Source organism: Salvelinus fontinalis, chromosome 1 (assembly GCF_029448725.1).
Source record: "Salvelinus fontinalis isolate EN_2023a chromosome 1, ASM2944872v1, whole genome shotgun sequence".
Classification (NCBI taxonomy): domain Eukaryota; kingdom Metazoa; phylum Chordata; class Actinopteri; order Salmoniformes; family Salmonidae; genus Salvelinus; species Salvelinus fontinalis.
The window spans coordinates 63,457,083-63,475,871 of record NC_074665.1 but is presented as its reverse complement, the minus strand read 5'-3'; the positions used below and the strand labels follow the sequence as shown (position 1 = coordinate 63,475,871).

General features: G+C 41.9%; 1 protein-coding gene across 1 annotated transcript in view; it reads right to left on the bottom strand.

Moving 5' to 3' along the window:
• Window positions 1-18,504, bottom strand: part of loxl4 (lysyl oxidase-like 4) — a 70,092-nt gene extending 51,588 nt beyond the window's left edge. The window contains exons 1-4 of the mRNA XM_055929604.1: window positions 18,416-18,504; window positions 16,730-17,059; window positions 14,894-15,201; window positions 14,186-14,400 (exon numbers count right to left, since the gene is read on the bottom strand). Coding sequence (XP_055785579.1) covers window positions 14,186-14,400; window positions 14,894-15,201; window positions 16,730-17,057 — 851 coding nt within the window. The 5' untranslated portion in view covers window positions 17,058-17,059; window positions 18,416-18,504. The remainder of the gene's footprint in view (window positions 1-14,185; window positions 14,401-14,893; window positions 15,202-16,729; window positions 17,060-18,415) is intronic.
• Window positions 18,505-18,789: the final 285 nt, after the last annotated feature.

The following is an 18,789-nucleotide window of genomic DNA, read 5'->3' as shown; positions in this document are numbered from 1 at the left end:
TTAACTAAACTGTATGTTCTAAATAGTATGTAGTAGCCTATGATACACAGAATGCAGTTTTATTAAGTAATAGGCAAGACAGATTTCGGACAAGGCCATTGGACTAGCATGCACTTGTCAAAACCGGACAAAGAAATGCTCCTGAATATATCCACCTCTCTTAGTCTTTTTCTTCTTTATTCCTTACTTTCTCTTTCTTTTCTTGATAGCCTTGGTGTTTCTGTTCCCTTGACCTCAGAGGTTATAAAACAAGATGCCAACAGAAGTCAGCTGCCTGTGAAGGCTTCAGGCCAAGTCCTTCAGGCTACACCAATCTTGTCCTCTTCACTCACCACTCCCTCTCCCCCTTCCTCCCTCTCCTTGATGAGTAGTCAGACACAACTCCATTCAAGGAATACTGTGAAAGCTATAACTACCCCATCTATCCTCTTCTCTATCTTTCATCTGCTGTTCTGTTTATGCAGAAATGAAGAAATGCATTTCACTGTACTTGTGTACGTGACAATCCGTGGTGTGAAGTACTTAAGTAAAAATACACTGAACACAAATATAAACGCAACATGTAAAGTGTTGGTCCCATGTTTCATGAGCTGAAAAAAAAAAAAAAGAAATGTTCCATAAGCACAAAAACCTTATTTCTTTCAAATTTTGTGCACACATTTGTTTGCATCACTGTTAGTGAGCATTTCTAATTTTCCAAGATAATCCATTCTCCTGACAGGTGTGGCATATCAAGAAGCTGACTAATTAGCATGATCATTACACAGGTGCACCTTCTGCTGGGGATAATAAAAAGCCACTCTAGAATGTGCAGTTTTGTCACACAACACAATGCCACAGATGTCTCAAGTTTCGAGGGAACATGCAATTGGCATGCTGACTACAAGAATGTCGACCAAAGCTGTTACCAGAGAATTGAATGTTAATTTCTTAAGCATAAGCCGCCGCCAACATCGTTTTAGAGAATGTGGCAGTACGTCCAACCGGCCTCACAACTGCAGACCATGCGTATGGTGTCGTGTGGGCGAGCAGTATCTGTGACCAACAAATACATATCTGTATTCCCAGTCATGTGAAATCTATAGATGAGGTACTATTGAATTTATTTAAATTAACTGATTTCCTCATATGATCTGTAACTCAGTAAAATCAATGAAAATGTTGCATGTTGCATTTATATTTTTGTTCAGTATACTTTAAAGTACTACTTAGGTCGTTTTTTTGTATCTGTACTTCACAATTTATATTTTTGACAACTTTTACTTCAGTACATTCCAAAATAAATAATGTACTTTTTTATCTATACATTTTCCCTGACACCTATAAGTATTCTTTATATTTTAAATGCTAAGCAGGACAGGACAATTGTCTAATTCACCTACTTCTCAAGAGAACATCCCTGGTCACCCCTACTGCCTCTGATCTGACAGACTCACTAAACACACATGCTTCGTTTGTAAATGATGTCTGAGTGCTGGAGTGTGCCCCTGGTTATCCGTAAATTTAAAAAACAAGAAAATGGTGCCACCTGGTTTGCTTAATATAAGGAATTTGAAGCCAGGAGGGGACAGGAGCCATATGCTCTGGTCTGGTATGGTCTTTCTTTCGATACTTAAGTATATTTGAGCAATTACATTTACTTTGGATACTTAAGTATATTTAGAACAAAATACTTTTAGACTTTTACTCAAGTAGTATTTTACTGGGTAACTTTCACACTTTTCTATTAAGGTGTCTTTAATTTTACTCAAGTATGACAATTGGGTACTTTTTCCACCACTGGTGACAAAACAACATGAAACTTTAGTGTGGTATCCAGGCCTGATTCAGTGTTGACCTGGCTGACAACACCTACAGTCCCCACACAGCTGACATTCTCAAGACCATTCAGTCATAATTAAGGAGTGATAAGGAGTGAGTGAGTCATTGAGCAGCATGGAGTATTCAAGAGAAGTAACGCACTGCTGTTCTGGTGTTGTGAGTGGAGCTCTGCAATTCAGAAGCCGGATAGGAGGGAAAAGGGAGCCAGTCCAGGCGCATGCAGCCAGCGCTTAAAAAAACCTCGACCAATCACTGTGCTTCCTCATATTTATCCTGTAATTTGTATTTATTATATATATAAATAACTAGCTACCAAGAACCTCTTTCAGGCTATCAATCAAGTTAGAGTAGCTAGCTTGTCTAACTATATTAGCTGGCAGGCCTGCTGGCAAGGTTGGTAGACTTTGAAAAATCTAGCAACTACTAAATGTACTGAATAAGACTCACATTACCTTCAATCTTTTACCCAGATTTTAGCAGAGATACAGAGAAGCATATTTACTTTATTTAAAAAAATTACCGCCAGTCATGAAGATAAAGACCAGACAAGGGGAGTGCTTAGATATGCATAAACATTCCCCAACCATCCATACTTTATGCCCCCTTTATGCCCCCAGATTTTTGGGGTGCTTGACACCCCTGGTGTGCTTCCATACTATTGTAGCCTATACTGTGTAAGAGTATTAACGGCACTTCCTAGATTGGGTAGGGAGCGGCAACAAAATAATTCCCTCTGTCAGAGCTCTCGCTCCGATCTTGTGGTGGTGTCTTTGTGTCTCCCCCTCTAGTCGGCCACCATCCCAACCGCAGTTGATCTGGAGTGCACTGTGTCCTGGGTGGGCAAGCTTCCATTTCGGTGTGTTGGTGGGGGGGGTTTTCTCACGAGGTGTTTTTGGAATGAATTTTGTGCACATTCTAATATATATATTTTTATTTTATTTTATTTTATATATATATATATATATATATATATATACACACACAGTGGGGCAAAAAAGTATTTAGTCAGCCACCAATTGTGCAAGTTCTCCCACTTAAAAAGATGAGAGAGGCTTGTAATTTATAGGTACACTTCAACAATGACAGACAAAATGAGGGGAAAAAATCCAGAAAATCACATTGTAGGATTTTTTATGAATTTATTTGCAAATTATGGTGGAAAATAAGTATTTGGTCAATAACAAAAGTTTATCTCAATACTTTGTTATATACCCTTTGTTGGCAATGACAGAGGTCAAACATTTTCTGTAAGTCTTCACAAGGTTTTCACACACTGTTGCTGGTATTTTGGCCCATTCCTCCATGCAGATCTCCTCTAGAGCAGTGATGTTTTGGGGCTGTTGCTGGGCAACACGGACTTTCAACTCCCTCCAAAGATTTTCTATGGGGTTGAGATCTGGAGACTGGCTAGGCCACTCCAGGACCTTGAAATGCTTCTTACGAAGCCACTCCTTTGTTGCACGAGCGGTGTGTTGGGGATCATTGTCATGCTGAAAGACCCAGCCACGTTTCACCTTCAATGCCCTTGCTGATGGAAGGAGGTTTTCACTCAAAATCTCACTATACATGGCCCCATTCATTCTTTCCTTTACATGGATCAGTCGTCCTGGTCCCTTGCAGAAAAACAGCCCCAAAGCATGATGTTTCCACCCCCATGCTTCACTGTAGGTATGGTGTTCTTTGGATGCAACTCAGCATTCTTTGTCCTCCAAACACGACAAGTTGAGTTTTTACCAAAAAGTTCTATTGTGGTTTCATCTGACCATATGACATTCTCCCAATCTTCTTCTGGATCATCCAAATGCTCTCTAGCAAACTTCAGACGGGCCTGGACATGTACTGGCTTAAGCAGGGGGACACGTCTGGCACTGCAGGATTTGAGTCACTGGCGGCGTAGTGTGTTACTGATGGTAGGCTTTGTTACTTTGGTCCCAGCTCTCTGCGGGTCAATCACTAGGTCCCCCCGTGTGGTTCTGGGATTTTTGCTCACCGTTCTTGTGATCATTTTGACCCCACGGGGTGAGATCTTGCGTGGAGCCCCAGATCGAGGGAGATTATCAGTGCTCCCACAGTTGATTTCTTCAAACCAAGCTGCTTACCTATTGCAGATTCAGTCTTCCCAGCCTGGTGCAGGTCTACAATTTTGTTTCTGGTGTCCTTTGACAGCTCTTTGGTCTTGGCCATAGTGGAGTTTGGAGTGTGACTGTTTGAGGTTGTGGACAGGTGTCTTTTATACTGATAACAAGTTCAAACAGGTGCCATTAATACAAGTATTGAGTGGAGGACAGAGGAGCCTCTTAAATAAGAAGTTACAGGTCTGTGAGAGCCAGAAATCTTGCTTGTTTGTAAGTGACCAAATACTTATTTTCCACCATAATTTGCAAATAAATTCATTAAAATCCTACAATGTGATTTTCTGGATTTTTTTTCTAATTTTGTCTGTCATGGTTGAAGTGTACCTATGATGAAAATTACAGGCCTCTCTCATCTTTTTAAGTGGGAGAACTTGCACAATTGGTGGCTGACTAAATACTTTTTTGCCCCACTGTATATATATATATATATATATAATATAAAAATATATATATTTTTAGATCTGTATATATATATATTTTTTTAAAATATATATATATATATTAGAATGTGCACAAAATATACACTGCTCAAAAAAATAAAGGGAACACTTAAACAACACAATGTAACTCCAAGTCAATCACACTTCTGTGAAATCAAACTGTCCACTTAGGAAGCAACACTGATTGACAATAAATTTCACATGCTGTTGTGCAAATGGAATAGACAAAAGGTGGAAATTATAGGCAATTAGCAAGACACCCCCCAAAACAGGAGTGATTCTGCAGGTGGTGACCACAGACCACTTCTCAGTTCCTATGCTTCCTGGCTGATGTTTTGGTCACTTTTGAATGCTGGCGGTGCTCTCACTCTAGTGGTAGCATGAGACGGAGTCTACAACCCACACAAGTGGCTCAGGTAGTGCAGTTCATCCAGGATGGCACATCAATGCGAACTGTGGCAAAAAGGTTTGCTGTGTCTGTCAGCGTAGTGTCCAGAGCATGCAGGCGCTACCAGGAGACAGGCCAGTACATCAGGAGATGTGGAGGAGGCCGTAGGAGGGCAACAACCCAGCAGCAGGACCGCTACCTCCGCCTTTGTGCAAGGAGGTGCACTGCCAGCGCCATGCAAAATGACCTCCAGCAGGCCACAAATGTGCATGTGTCAGCATATGGTCTCACAAGGGGTCTGAGGATCTCATCTTGGTACCTAATGGCAGTCAGGCTACCTCTGGCGAGCACATGGAGGGCTGTGCGGCCCCACAAAGAAATGCCACCCCACACCATGACTGACCCATCGCCAAACCGGTCATGCTGGAGGATGTTGCAGGCAGCAGAACGTTCTCCACGGCGTCTCCAGACTCTGTCACGTCTGTCACATGTGCTCATGTGCTTTGTGTGAACCTGCTTTCATCTGTGAAGAGCACAGGGCGCCAGTGGCGAATTTTCCAATCTTGGTGTTCTCTGGCAAATGCCAAACGTCCTGCACGGTGTTGGGCTGTAAGCACAACCCCCAACTGTGGACGTCGGGCCCTCATACCACCCTCATGGAGTCTGTTTCTGACCGTTTGAGAAGACACATGCACATTTGTGGCCTGCTGGAGGTCATTTTGCAGGGCGCTGGCAGTGCACCTCCTTGCACAAAGGCGGAGGTAGCGGTCCTGCTGCTGGGTTGTTGCCCTCCTACGGCCTCCTCCACGTCTCCTGATGTACTGGCCTGTTTCCTGGTAGCGCCTGCATGCTCTGGACACTACGCTGACAGACACAGCAAACCTTTTTGCCACAGTTCGCATTGATGTGCCATCCTGGATGAACTGCACTACCTGAGCCACTTGTGTGGGTTGTAGACTCCGTCTCATGCTACCACTAGAGTGAGAACACCGCCAGCATTCAAAAGTGACCAAAACATCATCCAGGAAGCATAGGAATTGAGAAGTGGTCTGTGGTCACCACCTGCAGAATCACTCCTGTTTTGGGGGGTGTCTTGCTAATTGCCTATAATTTCCACCTTTTGTCTATTCCATTTGCACAACAGCATGTGAAATGTATTGTCAATCAGTGTTGCTTCCTAAGTGGACAGTTTGATTTCACAGAAGTGTGATTGACTTGGAGTTACATTGTGTTGTTTAAGTGTTCCCTTTATTTTTTTGAGCAGTGTATATTCCTAGCTTGAAGTGGTTTGTTTCAGGAATTCGCATGCTTCCTCCTATTTTTGGTATTCTGTGGGGTTTGCTGTGCTTATCTTGTCTCTTTCTTTACACATCACTATCTCTACTGCAGGTTCTCGTGGTGGGGGTGTGGATGGCGCATTAGGGAGTCAATTCCAACTCCCTGGGGATGCAGTGGGTCCTGAAGATTTTCCTGATCTCATGACCTGGTCAGGTAAAACTCTGGGTCCTATATTCGTTGGCTATGACAAAACAAATTAAAAATGTTTAAAAAAAACACGGATAATAATAAGAAATAAAAGTAACAAGTAATTAAAGAGCAGCAGTAAAATAACAATAGTGAGGCTAAATACAGGGGGTACCGGTTAGTTGAGGTAATATGTACATGTAGGTACAGTTATTAAAGTGACTATGCATAAATGACAACAACAGAGAGTAGCAGCGGTGTAAAAGAGGGGGTGGCAATGCAAATGTCAGTGAAGACACTTGCCAGTTGGTCAGCGCATGCTCGCAGTACACGTCCTGGTAATCCGTCTGGCCCTGCGGCCTTGTGAATGTTGACCTGTTTAAAGGTCTTACTCACGTCGGCTGCGGAGAGCGTGATAACACAGTGTTCCAGAACAGCTGGTGCTCTCATGCATGTTTCAGTGTTATTTGCCTCGAAGCGAGCATAGAAGTAGTTTAGCTCGTCTGGTAGGCTCGTGTCACTGGGCAGCTCTCGGCTGTGCTTCCCTTTCAGTCTGTAATGGTTTGCAGGCCCTGTCACATCCGACGAGCGTTAGAGCCAGTGTAGTACGATTCGATCTTGGTCCTGTATTGATGCTTTGCCTGTTTGATGGTTCGTTGGAGGGCATAACGGGATTTCTTATAAGCTTCCGGGTTAGAGTCCCGCTTCTTAAAAGCAGCAGCTCTACCCTTAAGCTCAGTGCGGATGTTGCCTGTAATCCATGGCTTCTGGTTGGGGTATATACGCATGGTCTCTGTGGGGACGACGTCATCGATGCACTTATTGATGAAGCCAATGACTGATGTCGTGTACTCCTCAATGCCATCGGAAGAATCACAGAACGTATTCCAGTCTGTGCTAGCAAAGCAGTCCTGTAGTTTAGCATCTGCTTCATCTGACCACTTTTTTATAGACAGAATCACTGGTGCATCCTGCTTAATACATTTTTGCTTGTAAGCAGGAACCAGGAGGATGGAATTATGGTCAGATTTGCCAAATGGAGGGCGAGGGAGAGCTTTGTATGCATCTCTGTGTGTGGAGTAAAGGTGGTCCAGATCGAAAATTGGTCAAACGGATTTAAGTTTCCCTGCATTAAAGTCCCTGGCTACGAGGAGCCACCTCTGGGTGAGCGTTTTCTTGTTTGCCTATGACAGAATACAGCTCATTCAACGCTGTCTTAGTGCCAGCTTCTGACTGTGTTGGTATGTAAACAGCTGTGAAAAATACAGATTAAAACTCTCTAGGTAGGTAATGTGATCTGTAGTTTATCATGAGATACTCTACCTCAGATGAGCAATAGTTCGAGACCTCCTTAGATATCGTGCTCGAGCTGTTATTTACAAAAATGCATAGTCCGCCGCCCCTTGTCTTACCAGACGCCACTGTTCTATCCTGCCGGTGCAGTGTATAACCAGCCAGGTGTATGTTTATAGTGTTGTCGTTCAGCCACGTTTCCGTGAATCATGAGATATTACAGTTTAGGATGTCCCGTTGGTAGTTTAATCTACCGCGTAGGTCATCTATTTTATTGTCCAAAGATTGCACGTTTGCTAGCAGAATGGAAGGAAGTGGGGGTTTATTCGATCGCCTAAGAATTCTCAGAAGCCCGCCCTACGGCCCCTTTTTCTCCGCCTCATCTTCATGCAAATCACGGGGATCTGGGCCTGTTACCGAGAAAGCAGTATATCGTTTGTGTCGGCCTCATCAGACTAGCTAAAGGAAAAAAAATATTCTGTCAGTCCATGGTGAGTAATCACAGTCCTGATGTCCAGAAGTTATTTTCGGTCATAAGAGACGGTAGCTGCAACATTATATACAAAATAAGTTAAACAAAAATAAGTTACAAACAATGCAAATGAACAAACAAAAAACCCAATCGCTTGGGGGCACGTAAAACGTCTGCCTTCATCTCCGATGCCATCTTACAGGAGGGCAGGATCCAACGTTGTTCTTTTCTCACTGACCCGGCCCAACCGTGCCAGTTGACAAAGAATCTACTTGCCCAAACATAATTTCTACTGGCTCGGACATGATGTAGTTTTTAAACACATTGAAGTCATAAAGGGGCTATGGGTTGGCATGGTTCTCTCTATATGCAGCTATTAATAGGCTATATAGGTTATTATGATATGTATTAAGCAGTTATTTAAGATCATTCAGCAATGTAAGTCATTACTCTATTCTTTAGAATTGCATTGTATTAATTGTATTATGATTTTTTCCTAAAGTATGTCATTTTGAGAAGATTTGTTTTCACATTTCAAAAGAGGATGCTGCCCCTTTAAGACAATTGTTTTCCAAGAGATCGCATGGCTACAGTAGGCTAGCCAAGACAAATGCTAAAGTGTTTTTTTGTAGCTTTCTTTAAGCACACTATTAACAGTAGCCAGCATGTTTACTATTGAAGGTTTACTTTTGTAAATCACTTTAAAATAAATGAGCTCAGTGAGTAGATTGAAAGGCGCCTATTTTTCCTCAGGACAGCTTGTGTGTGCTGTGTGAACGTAGCTATCAACTTCTGTACTGCTTGAGCGCTCGAGAAGTTGTGACTTGCGGGAGCGTAGTGGTGCTTGAATGAATGGCCAATCATATTGCTCAAATACAAATGGCACAACTTTATTTGCATGTAGTCTTCAATGGTTTTCAATGGTAGACAGCGACAGAGCAGGTAAATGTTGAACTGGAATGCAAAAATGCATTGAGAATTGATTGGCCCGGTCAGTGCTGCTGCTTTAAAAGTACTGGGAGAAATGCGGTCTCACCACACGTTTTCTGGTGGCTCTGAGACAGTGTCTGATGGTCGGCTAGACATGAGTATTTTAAATATCAGTCATTCAAGTCATTCATTCTCCAACTTTTGTGAAAATATTGAACTCTGTAATAAAATTGTATTTTTGCATTTTCTAAACTGTCTCGTCTGGTGATCTGTAACTGAACTGTGCAGGGAAAACAATTTATTTAACCTTTATTTATACCGGGAGTCACTTTGAGATTAAAAATATATTTTACAAGAGAGCCCTGTATAAATTACAATAAAAATAGAATAATAAAACAAACACATGTATGTGCATAAAACAATAAAATTCAGCACACAATAACAAAATATTTAATAAAAGCAATCACATTAAACTACATCGAGGTCCTCAATCAATAACATAAACTGCCTGAGTGGCACCAGCACATGTAACTGCAGTGAACTCTGCAGATTGTTCCACAAATTAGGAGCAAAAAACAAAACACAGATTTTCCCAAATCTGTGGAGACTGAAGGGATCTCTAGTGTTATCCATTCCTGAGAACGGGTTAGGTAACTTATGATTCTTAACTTCATTAATGAAGTTACATATGGAGGCAGTTTCTGTAAGACTGCTTTGTAAATAACTAAAAGAGAATGCAGCTCTTTTCTTACAGACAGAGAGGTCCATCCCACATTTTTAAACAGACTACAATGGGTCCTAAAATTGTCACCTGTGCTAAAAATGTATTGTGGAATGGTAGACTGCGTCCTAGGGTTTCAAAACAGAGGTTGCCGAATGCATGTAAACAATATCACCAAAATCCAATACAGGGAGAAGCGTTGTTTGAACAATCTTTCTCCTATTTTTAATATTGAGGCTTGATTTATTTCGATATAAAAAACAATCTTAGTTTCTTAGTCAGATTTTCTATCAGCGTTACGTAGGACAACTTGTCATCAATCCAGACACCCAAGTATCTATATTGAGAAACAAGCTCAGTTTGGGCTCCATTTGTAGCGCAAATATGCAGGTCCTCAGGATCAACATTTTGTGACCTAGAGAACAGCATGAGCTTGGTTTTACTTGTATTTAAAACACATTTAAGAACTGTAAGTGATGTCTGAATTGAATCAAAGTCATGCTGAAGTTCACGAATGGCCTGCTACACCGAGTTGGCACAAGAATACAAAACTGTGTCATCTGCATAGAGATAAATGTTGCAAGTATTAACAGTGTTTCCTATGTCATTAATATACAAGGTGAACAATAATGGACCCAAAATCAAACCCTGAGGAACACCTTTTTGAATCTCAAGAAATTCAGATTTAACCCCATCTAAGATGGCCTGAGTTCTGTCACTAAGATAATTCTGAAACCATAAACAGGCTGTATATCCCAGGCTTCTTTTTGATAACTTCTTCAGCAAAACAGAATGATCAACAGTGTTGAATGCCTTTGACAGGTCAATAAACAAGGCAGAACAGCTCGTTTTAGCATCCAAGGCATTGACAAGATCATTAACAACTAGCGTGTTTGTTGTGGTAGTACTATGCCCAGGCCTAAACCCTGATTGGTTTATATTAAAAATACAATTTTAAGATAAAAAATAAACAAAGTTGTACATTAACCAAGGATTCAAGAATCTTAGCTAAAGAAGGTAGTCTTGAAATGGGGCGATAGTTGTCAAGAACATTTGTATCCCCACCCTTATGAAGTGGCAGCACATATGCGGATTTCCATGCTTTTGGAATACTTCCTGATAACAATGTTAAATAAAAAATGTGGGCTACAGAGCCAGAAATAAAGGGAGCTGCATGCTTAAACAGAACAGGTTCCAAATGATCAGCCCCTGTGGTTTTTTGTTGTTGTCTAATGTTAGCAAAGCATCCAGCGCATCTTTATCAGTGAATTTCCGAAAAGAAAACTCCTGACCAGCATTTTCAGTATCATTCAATAGATTTTCACCATCAACATCCAAACTACTCTTTTCAAGAGCTGGCTTGAAATACATTCGAATGTCTAGCCCGCAGAGATAAAGCGGTGACTAAATGCATTAATGATACATTTTGTCATTAATAGGGACAGAATCTAAATGAATGCATTGGGGTAGAGAAAAGGAGACACAACCCTTCAGTGACGTTACAGCTTTCCAAAATGTACCTGGGTTCCCTGTACATTCACATAGTGTATTAATATAATCATCAGATTTTGCTTTTTTAACTAGTTTTATACTAGTTTATACTCAGAAGGGTTGGATCTAAGCATCCGTATATCCCTGACATATACAGTGGGAGAGTGGTCACTAATATCCAAAGCAAAAACCCCACTCCCAGCATATTTACCTGGAGTATTTGTAAATATGGGGTCAATCAAAGTCGATTTCTTAGGGTCCTTTAAGTTTGGACGAGTAGGCTTTGTAATCAGCTGGGACAAACTAGATTAGTTCAAAAATCCTTTACAATCCTGTGTCCTGCGTTCCCCATGCAAGATTAAACTCTCCAGCGATCAACACCTCTTGGGTAGTAAAAATGGCAATTCAATCAGTGAGTTCGTTTAGTGCACACTTCTTGGTGGAGGGTGGACGATAGATTCCTATAACTGGTATTTTTTTGTTTGAACCCATCGGAAGACTTAAAGCCAACAATTAAAAGTGTTTAGGACTAGAGGTAGCCTTTAACAGAGAAAACGATTATTTGTGTAAATAGTAACACCACCACCTTTGCCTTTCCTATCAGACCTAAACACATTGTAACCATCCATAGCATCCTCAGAGTCCAGGTTTGATCAGTTAACCAAATATCATAAAAAATAAAAAATATCAGGGTTTGCCTGAGAGGCTCAGATCTTGACATTATCAATTTTAGGTAATAAACTACGAATGTTAAGATGTAAAAATGTCAAGCCTTTTCTGCATTTAAAATCACACGGAGTTTCAATACGAGTCAGATTACTTTGAGAGGAGACTCAAAGATCGAATTATACTTATTAGGAAAATAAAACAAAGTAGGAATAGCAATTACATTTCTCCAGTTAGCACATTCAGATACAACATGTGGAACTCTCACAGTGACCATAGAGGAGATGGTAAAAACTGACTTACATGTAATGCTAATATTGTCCTCACATCAATTTAGTTGACCAATAGGCCATTCGTTAAGGTTGATGTCCTTCCCCTCATTAAACAGAAGGTGGCGTAGTCTACTTGGACCTATAGGGTTAGGTTACCACATGAGTTAGAGGAGCCGTACCAGGTGTAACATGGTGAGTCTTTGCAGTCATAAAACAGCCAGTGTTATATTTATATGAGCATCTCCCTTCATTCTAAAAGCTGGTGTAGTAATTTTTTTAGACCTCGCTCTTTCCCACCCCCTATACAAACACAAGCTAACGATATAATGATGTAATTTAAACATCTGGCACAAGAAAACTGGTTGACAGGCAAACAGACCAATCAAGTCTTTTACAACATGAAAATTGACCAGTCCGGTCTTGAAACTCCCCTCACTTTCACGTACCATGACAGGAAAATGTCTAGTGAGGAAATGAACTGGCTAAAACAGTAGCTCTCTATAAACAGTTACAGGAATCTAACACCTGGAGTATAGAACAGATGTTATGGTCGGCTCAGTCACACGCACATACACACAAGCACACACACGAACACACACTGACACACACGGCTCGCCACAGTAGCTGCAGCCCATACGGAGAATGAATGTCTCAACTTTGAGTCACACAGGACAAAACTTTCAGGAAATAATTACAGTAAGACGTCCAAGTAGGTCTGGACAGAGGACTTCCTTCATAATGGGACAGAAATAGTCATGCTAATGTGTGGTCCTCCCTCGGTTATGAACCAAACCATCCTTTAAGCACTGTATTCCACAGGGTCAGAGGATGTGCAGTTGAGTGCGTGAGCAAGGTTAGTGCTATCTGGGATCCTTGGGATGTCCCTACCCTAAACCCTAAACCTAACCTTAACCATAACCATAATCCTTAACTAACCCTAACCCTTACTTTAACCATTTTAAATGTACACTTCAATGGGGTAGGGACATCCCAAGAACCCTAACCCACACACACACACACACAAAGTCTCTCTCACTCTCTCTCGCACACACACACGCACGCACGCACACACGCACGCACGCACGCACACACACACACACACTGCTCTCTACAATATGCCTGGGCTGGCAGAACATCAGCAGTGTCCTCAGAGGGAACATCAGGTAAAGGTGAGGAGATGAATGGTTGAGTTAAACTCCCTATGAGGGAACTGCCAATACCGCCAGTCCCTCCACAAAAAGCCCTGTCTCTCTCCAGTTCCCTATATGCCTCTGTATTGATGGGCCAGTTAAATAACAATCAGTATAGATATTAGAGCTCATCACTGGGATCTATAAGTTTGAGTGGAGCTGTTTGTCTGGGCTGAGAGGGCAGGGAGAGGGAGATGGCATCAGAGAGAGAGGTGGGGAAGAGAGAGAGGGAGAGAGAGAGATGAGGTAGAAAGGGGGGGGAGATGAGGTGGAGAGAGGTAGAGAGAGAGAAAGAGGGAGAAAGAGGGAGACGAGTTATCTTTATCATCTTCCCTGTCCTTATTCTGGGCAGGGTGCCTTGGAGGAGGGAAAGAAGGGGGAGAGAATGAGAAAAAGAAAAAAGAGAGAGGGGAGGCTGGAGGAGGGAGATAAGGCAGACAACAGGCTTTCACTCCAGTCTGAACACCAGTGACTTAAATGAGTATTCAAATTGATGTCTCTGTTTTTACATTCTCTTCTCTATGCATTTATTAAATGTACATATTTTTTTATCATTTCACAATGGGATTAATGTCAATGCTGCCACAGTCCAGGAGTCAGCTCCAATAGCGCAGTACTTAACAAATGTAAGCCCGCCATATTAGGAACTCCTGGAGATGTTAGACAAGAAAAGTCCATCACGTATTTTTTTAAATCCTTTAACTGAGAACTGACAATCTAGGACACTTTGACTGACAACTGAGAAAGTTAAGCCTGACAACTGAGGGACTTCTTAATATGAAGTCATGAGGACATGAGACATGAGGACATGAGTACATCAGGAAACAAATCGTAGCCCTGTCTGAAAACTACCCTTTCCAACTATTTGCAGATCTGTGGGTAAAATGGAGGGGTTGACTTACTTGTATGTTCTTTCGTTGTGTAGTTCTGCCTCGGGGAACCCCAGCATTCCACACACCACTTTGCTGCTGTTGAGGTTCCAGCCCAGGTCACACACCTGCCTCCATCTCCCAGCATGCTTCACTTGCACTACACCCTCAGTGATCAGGGCCTGCTTCTTAGTGTGCATCAGGATGGGTCGCAGACGCACCTCCTGAATACGCACCTTGCTGGAATACTGAGAGAGAAGGGGGAGGGGTTTCTTAAGGCTTCACTGTAGAATAGTTTGATCAAGGACACTTTCAAATTCAGTTGACCTACACAATGAATTTACCAACTGTGACAGTAGAGATTGATTGACTATTGGCATTGGCAGTATCGGTGGTTGATCAGCAAGTGCCAAAGTTATAGAGTGGCAACAAGTAGCCTAGTGGTTAGAGCGTTGGGCCAGTACCCAAAAGGTTGCTGGATCAAATCCCCGAGCTGACAAAGTAAAAATCTGTAGTTCTGAACAAGGCAGTTAACCCACTGTTCCCCTGTAGGCTGTTTTTGTAAAATAAGAATTTGTTCTTAACTGACTTGCCTAGTTAAATAAAGGTTAAAAAAATAATAATGGAGTTGGTGGTGCCCACTGTAGCTGCTTACCAAGTTGTATGCTGTTGTAGTCTACAGTACCTACTTTACTACTAGAGGTAGCAGGGATAGAGAGTATAAGGTCTAATGCTACCTACCGGGTTGTAGAGGTGCTGTCTCAGCCTGGGGCTCTCCGGGAGGTGTCCGTTTCCCTGATGGGCCTGTCGGGGGTTACTGCGGCTGGCCAGAATGCTCTGCCACTGGGGCGAGGGACTGACATCCGGACGCAGGGCAACCGACTGACCATTACGCGAACCTGTGACCTGGTCCAGTCGTCGCTCCGGACTGCAGACCACGCCAAGGTCCTCAGAGTGCTTACAATCATTGACGCCCCAGCCGTTATGTTTACAGTCTTTCAGAGTCTTCTCTGTGCCGTCACAACGCACGTTGTCCATCCAGATAGGACCTGGGGATGACGAAAACAAGGTTATTATCGGATATGGACTTCAACTTGTCATTGATGGAAGTAAGGAGGCAGGGAGGGATAAATGGCTGGGTGGCTGGTTTGTGGGTGGGTGGATGGATTTATGAGTGGGTGGGTGGATAGATGGATGGATCCGTGGATGGATGAATTTAAATGACTGACTGAATCATCTATCCATTCCCTCATTCATTAATTCACTAATATATATATTTTTTATAAAAGATGTGCTAGCCTATGGCTCATCAGCCTCTGTAGGCCTCCAACACCCTTAGAGTAAACACAGTAAATACCACCAATTAATATCATCAAAATAACCCTGCAGTGACTGAGCCGAGTTCGCCATCGTCATAAAGATACAAAGATAACTTACGGGACTTCACTGCACTGCTTATTACAGCCACTGCCTGGCAGCCTGGCGATATACGGCCTGAGAGGAGCATTTGTTTTACAGTAATGACAGCCTTGCCCTGCCAGCGACGTGCTACACTTGCCTTGGTTTATGGACATTCTTTATTGCCCCCTTTAAATTCCAATTAAAATGGAAGAGCGAGTGAACCGACAGAGCAGTAGCTAGGCTAGGCTGTCTAGCACCACCACCTTATCCTGCAGTCTGGTCTCATAGACTAGATGTAACATAGTAAACCTGGGACACTGAAATTAATAGGATATGCTACCTGGGTATTGTTACATAAGAATGATGGTTGCTTATGGCAAAAATGAAAATAGGGTGTTTTCGGAGTGGATTGGTTGGCATATAACGCAAACGTCTATCAACCCAAAGGCTGCGAGTTCGAATCTCATCGTGGACAACTTCAGCATTTTAGCAACTTTTCTACGACATATTACTTTTTAGCTACTTTTCAACTACTTGCATGTTAGCTAACCCTTTAACCTTGACCCTTTTAGCAAACCCTCCCCTAACCTTAACCCTTTTAGATAACCCTTCCCCTAACCCTTTATCCTAACTCCTAAACTTAACGCTAATCCCCTAACCACTAGCCTAGCATACGTTAGCCAGCTAGCTGTAGTTAGCCACCTAGCTAGAATTCATAACATATCATACGTTTTTGCAAATTCGTTACATATAGTACGTTTTGCAATGTGTAACATATCGTACTAAATAGAGTGTCTTGGATTTATGTACAGAATAATACAAAATGCTCTGAGACCAGGTTGCAGCCTGAGATAGGCTACTGCTGTTGTGAAATTACTTAATGTGCAGCCAATGCAATATGGTACATCAGGCCCGGCAGTAAAAGTCAAGTGCAAGGTGTTTAGGAAATGGAGGGTTTGAAGAAAGTTATTTAAGTTAGAAAGCAGATGCACTCTTTACAGAAAGATAGGCATATGCATTGTCATTTGACAGATGGAAAATATTGGAAATCAACAGGTGACTGTGTTTGTTTAATTTACCTTTCAATTGTAAAGAGTATATTATCTGTATTATGTTATAGAAATAAAGATTACATTTGATCGTTGCAAAATGCAACGCATGTTCTGGAACATTTACCATCACCCTCTCCATATTTGGCACTGTGTGCCCATGTCATGCCGGTCTGGAAGCCCAGCTCCCGGCAGACGACATTGGCCAGTTTGATGTCCACTTCGTCATCACACACCGTCCCCCACGTGTTGTTGTGCAGCACCTCTACGCGACCCTCGTTATGTCCCTGGGCATAGTTTCCCGCCAGGCGCACCTTGCCCGCGGGAGCCTGAGCACGCGCGGTCCTGCTGCGTGGTGATGATGACGACGGTCGGCGGGGTTCCGAATGCGTTGGGGAGGAGAGGAAGAGGAGGAGCAAAGAACTCAAGCAGGTGAGGAAGATGCGAGGCATCATGTCTGGGTAAGGAGAGGCGTCCGGGGGAGGGGGGGGGGAAGAGAGAGAGAGAGAGAAAGAGAGAGAGAGAGAGAGAGAGAGAGAGAGAGAGAGAGAGAGAGAGAGAGAGAGAGAGAGAGAGAGAGAGAGAGGGTCAGAGTCATCAACATAATTTTGTTTTGAATATTGGGTTATTGACTGTAAGTAATAATAATTGTATTACTCGATTGGATTTTATAGTGTTCAATAGTATTGTATTCAGAGGTGATTATTTCCAATTAGATATTTAGCTCCATAATGCTGCACTGATAGTCACATGAAAAATAAGAGGTCCTATCTGGGCTCAGCCAGCATGGAATTGTTAATGAGAAGAGAGAGAAAGCCATGGCTATCCTCAAATAGGCAAACACTGACATCATCTGGACAGAGTTTAGAGATACAATGAAGAGGACTTGATAGAAACCAGTCTAATATGGGCAGAATATGAATAAACTATTATATTTCCAACACTACATTTCACACATTCCGTTCAACCACAGAACTATAATTTAATTTCACACAAACTTAGAGGTATAATTAGTCTATAAATATTTCAGTTCTCAAAATCTAACCTCCCATATGTACAAACTATCACCTTGGGGCTACTGAAACAAATTTCACCCCAGACAGACACAGACAATCAGACAGACATGCATGTTATATAAATGTCATACTTAGCATTGCACAACACTATAACCTTACTAAATAGACATTCACTGTATCCACTGAAACACGAGTATACACTTTGATCACATTTCACATTGAGTTGCACAGAAGACATTATAATAATTTCACTTTCTTACTGTAATTACATGTAAATACCCCAGAAAGTTATTTGAATCAGAAAACAACCATTATCAGAAATTGGTGAGTTTGGCATAACAATTCCACATTTTATTGAAACACCTGTAACATCCAACATCAATGATGTCAGTTTCACAGACCCAGATACATCCTACTCCTGGATTCCATTTTGTCAGGTTGGTATTAATCAATGTGGCTTCATAGGCATAACCTAAATGATACCTGGACTATGTTAAATCTTAATTTAAAAAGGTTGAGTCACAGACATGGTTGATGTTCATCAAATCACATCTTTTAATTCTTGCCTAACTAATCTAAAATGAAGCAACCACTCATGTTGAACCATCTGAGATAATCCTTGTATGAGTAGGCAAAATAATCAGCCAAGAGCCAACATGTAAACTTAACAAAAATTACCTAGACTAATATACTTCAATTACAATTCGTATTATAAATCAAAACCAAAAGCACTGCAATAAGGTTAATAAAAAGTCATTAAATAAAACCAGCCTAAAATAAGAGTAAAGTGGACTAACCTGTTAGAAAGCTACAGGCACAGCAGTCCTAGATGTCCCAGACTGGGAGAGAAGAGAGTGACTGAGTGAATGAGTGTGCCTACTAGATGGGGTCCCTGGTCAATCCCTCTGCTCCTCCCTCCCTTCCTCTAATTCCCTTCCTCCATTCATCACTTTCCTACCCTCCCACATTTCTCTGTCTCTCTCTCCGTGTACCTCTCTATCTCTGTGTCTCTCTCTTTCTGTGTCTCTCTCTCATTTGTATATAATTTCACTGTTGTACATAGTCCCACAAATATCTGTACGATTAGAGCTGAAGTGTAGTCACACGTAACAAAGAAAGTCTCTTCTCACAACCCACTATATATCCTATACACTCACAGGGAGCGAAATTT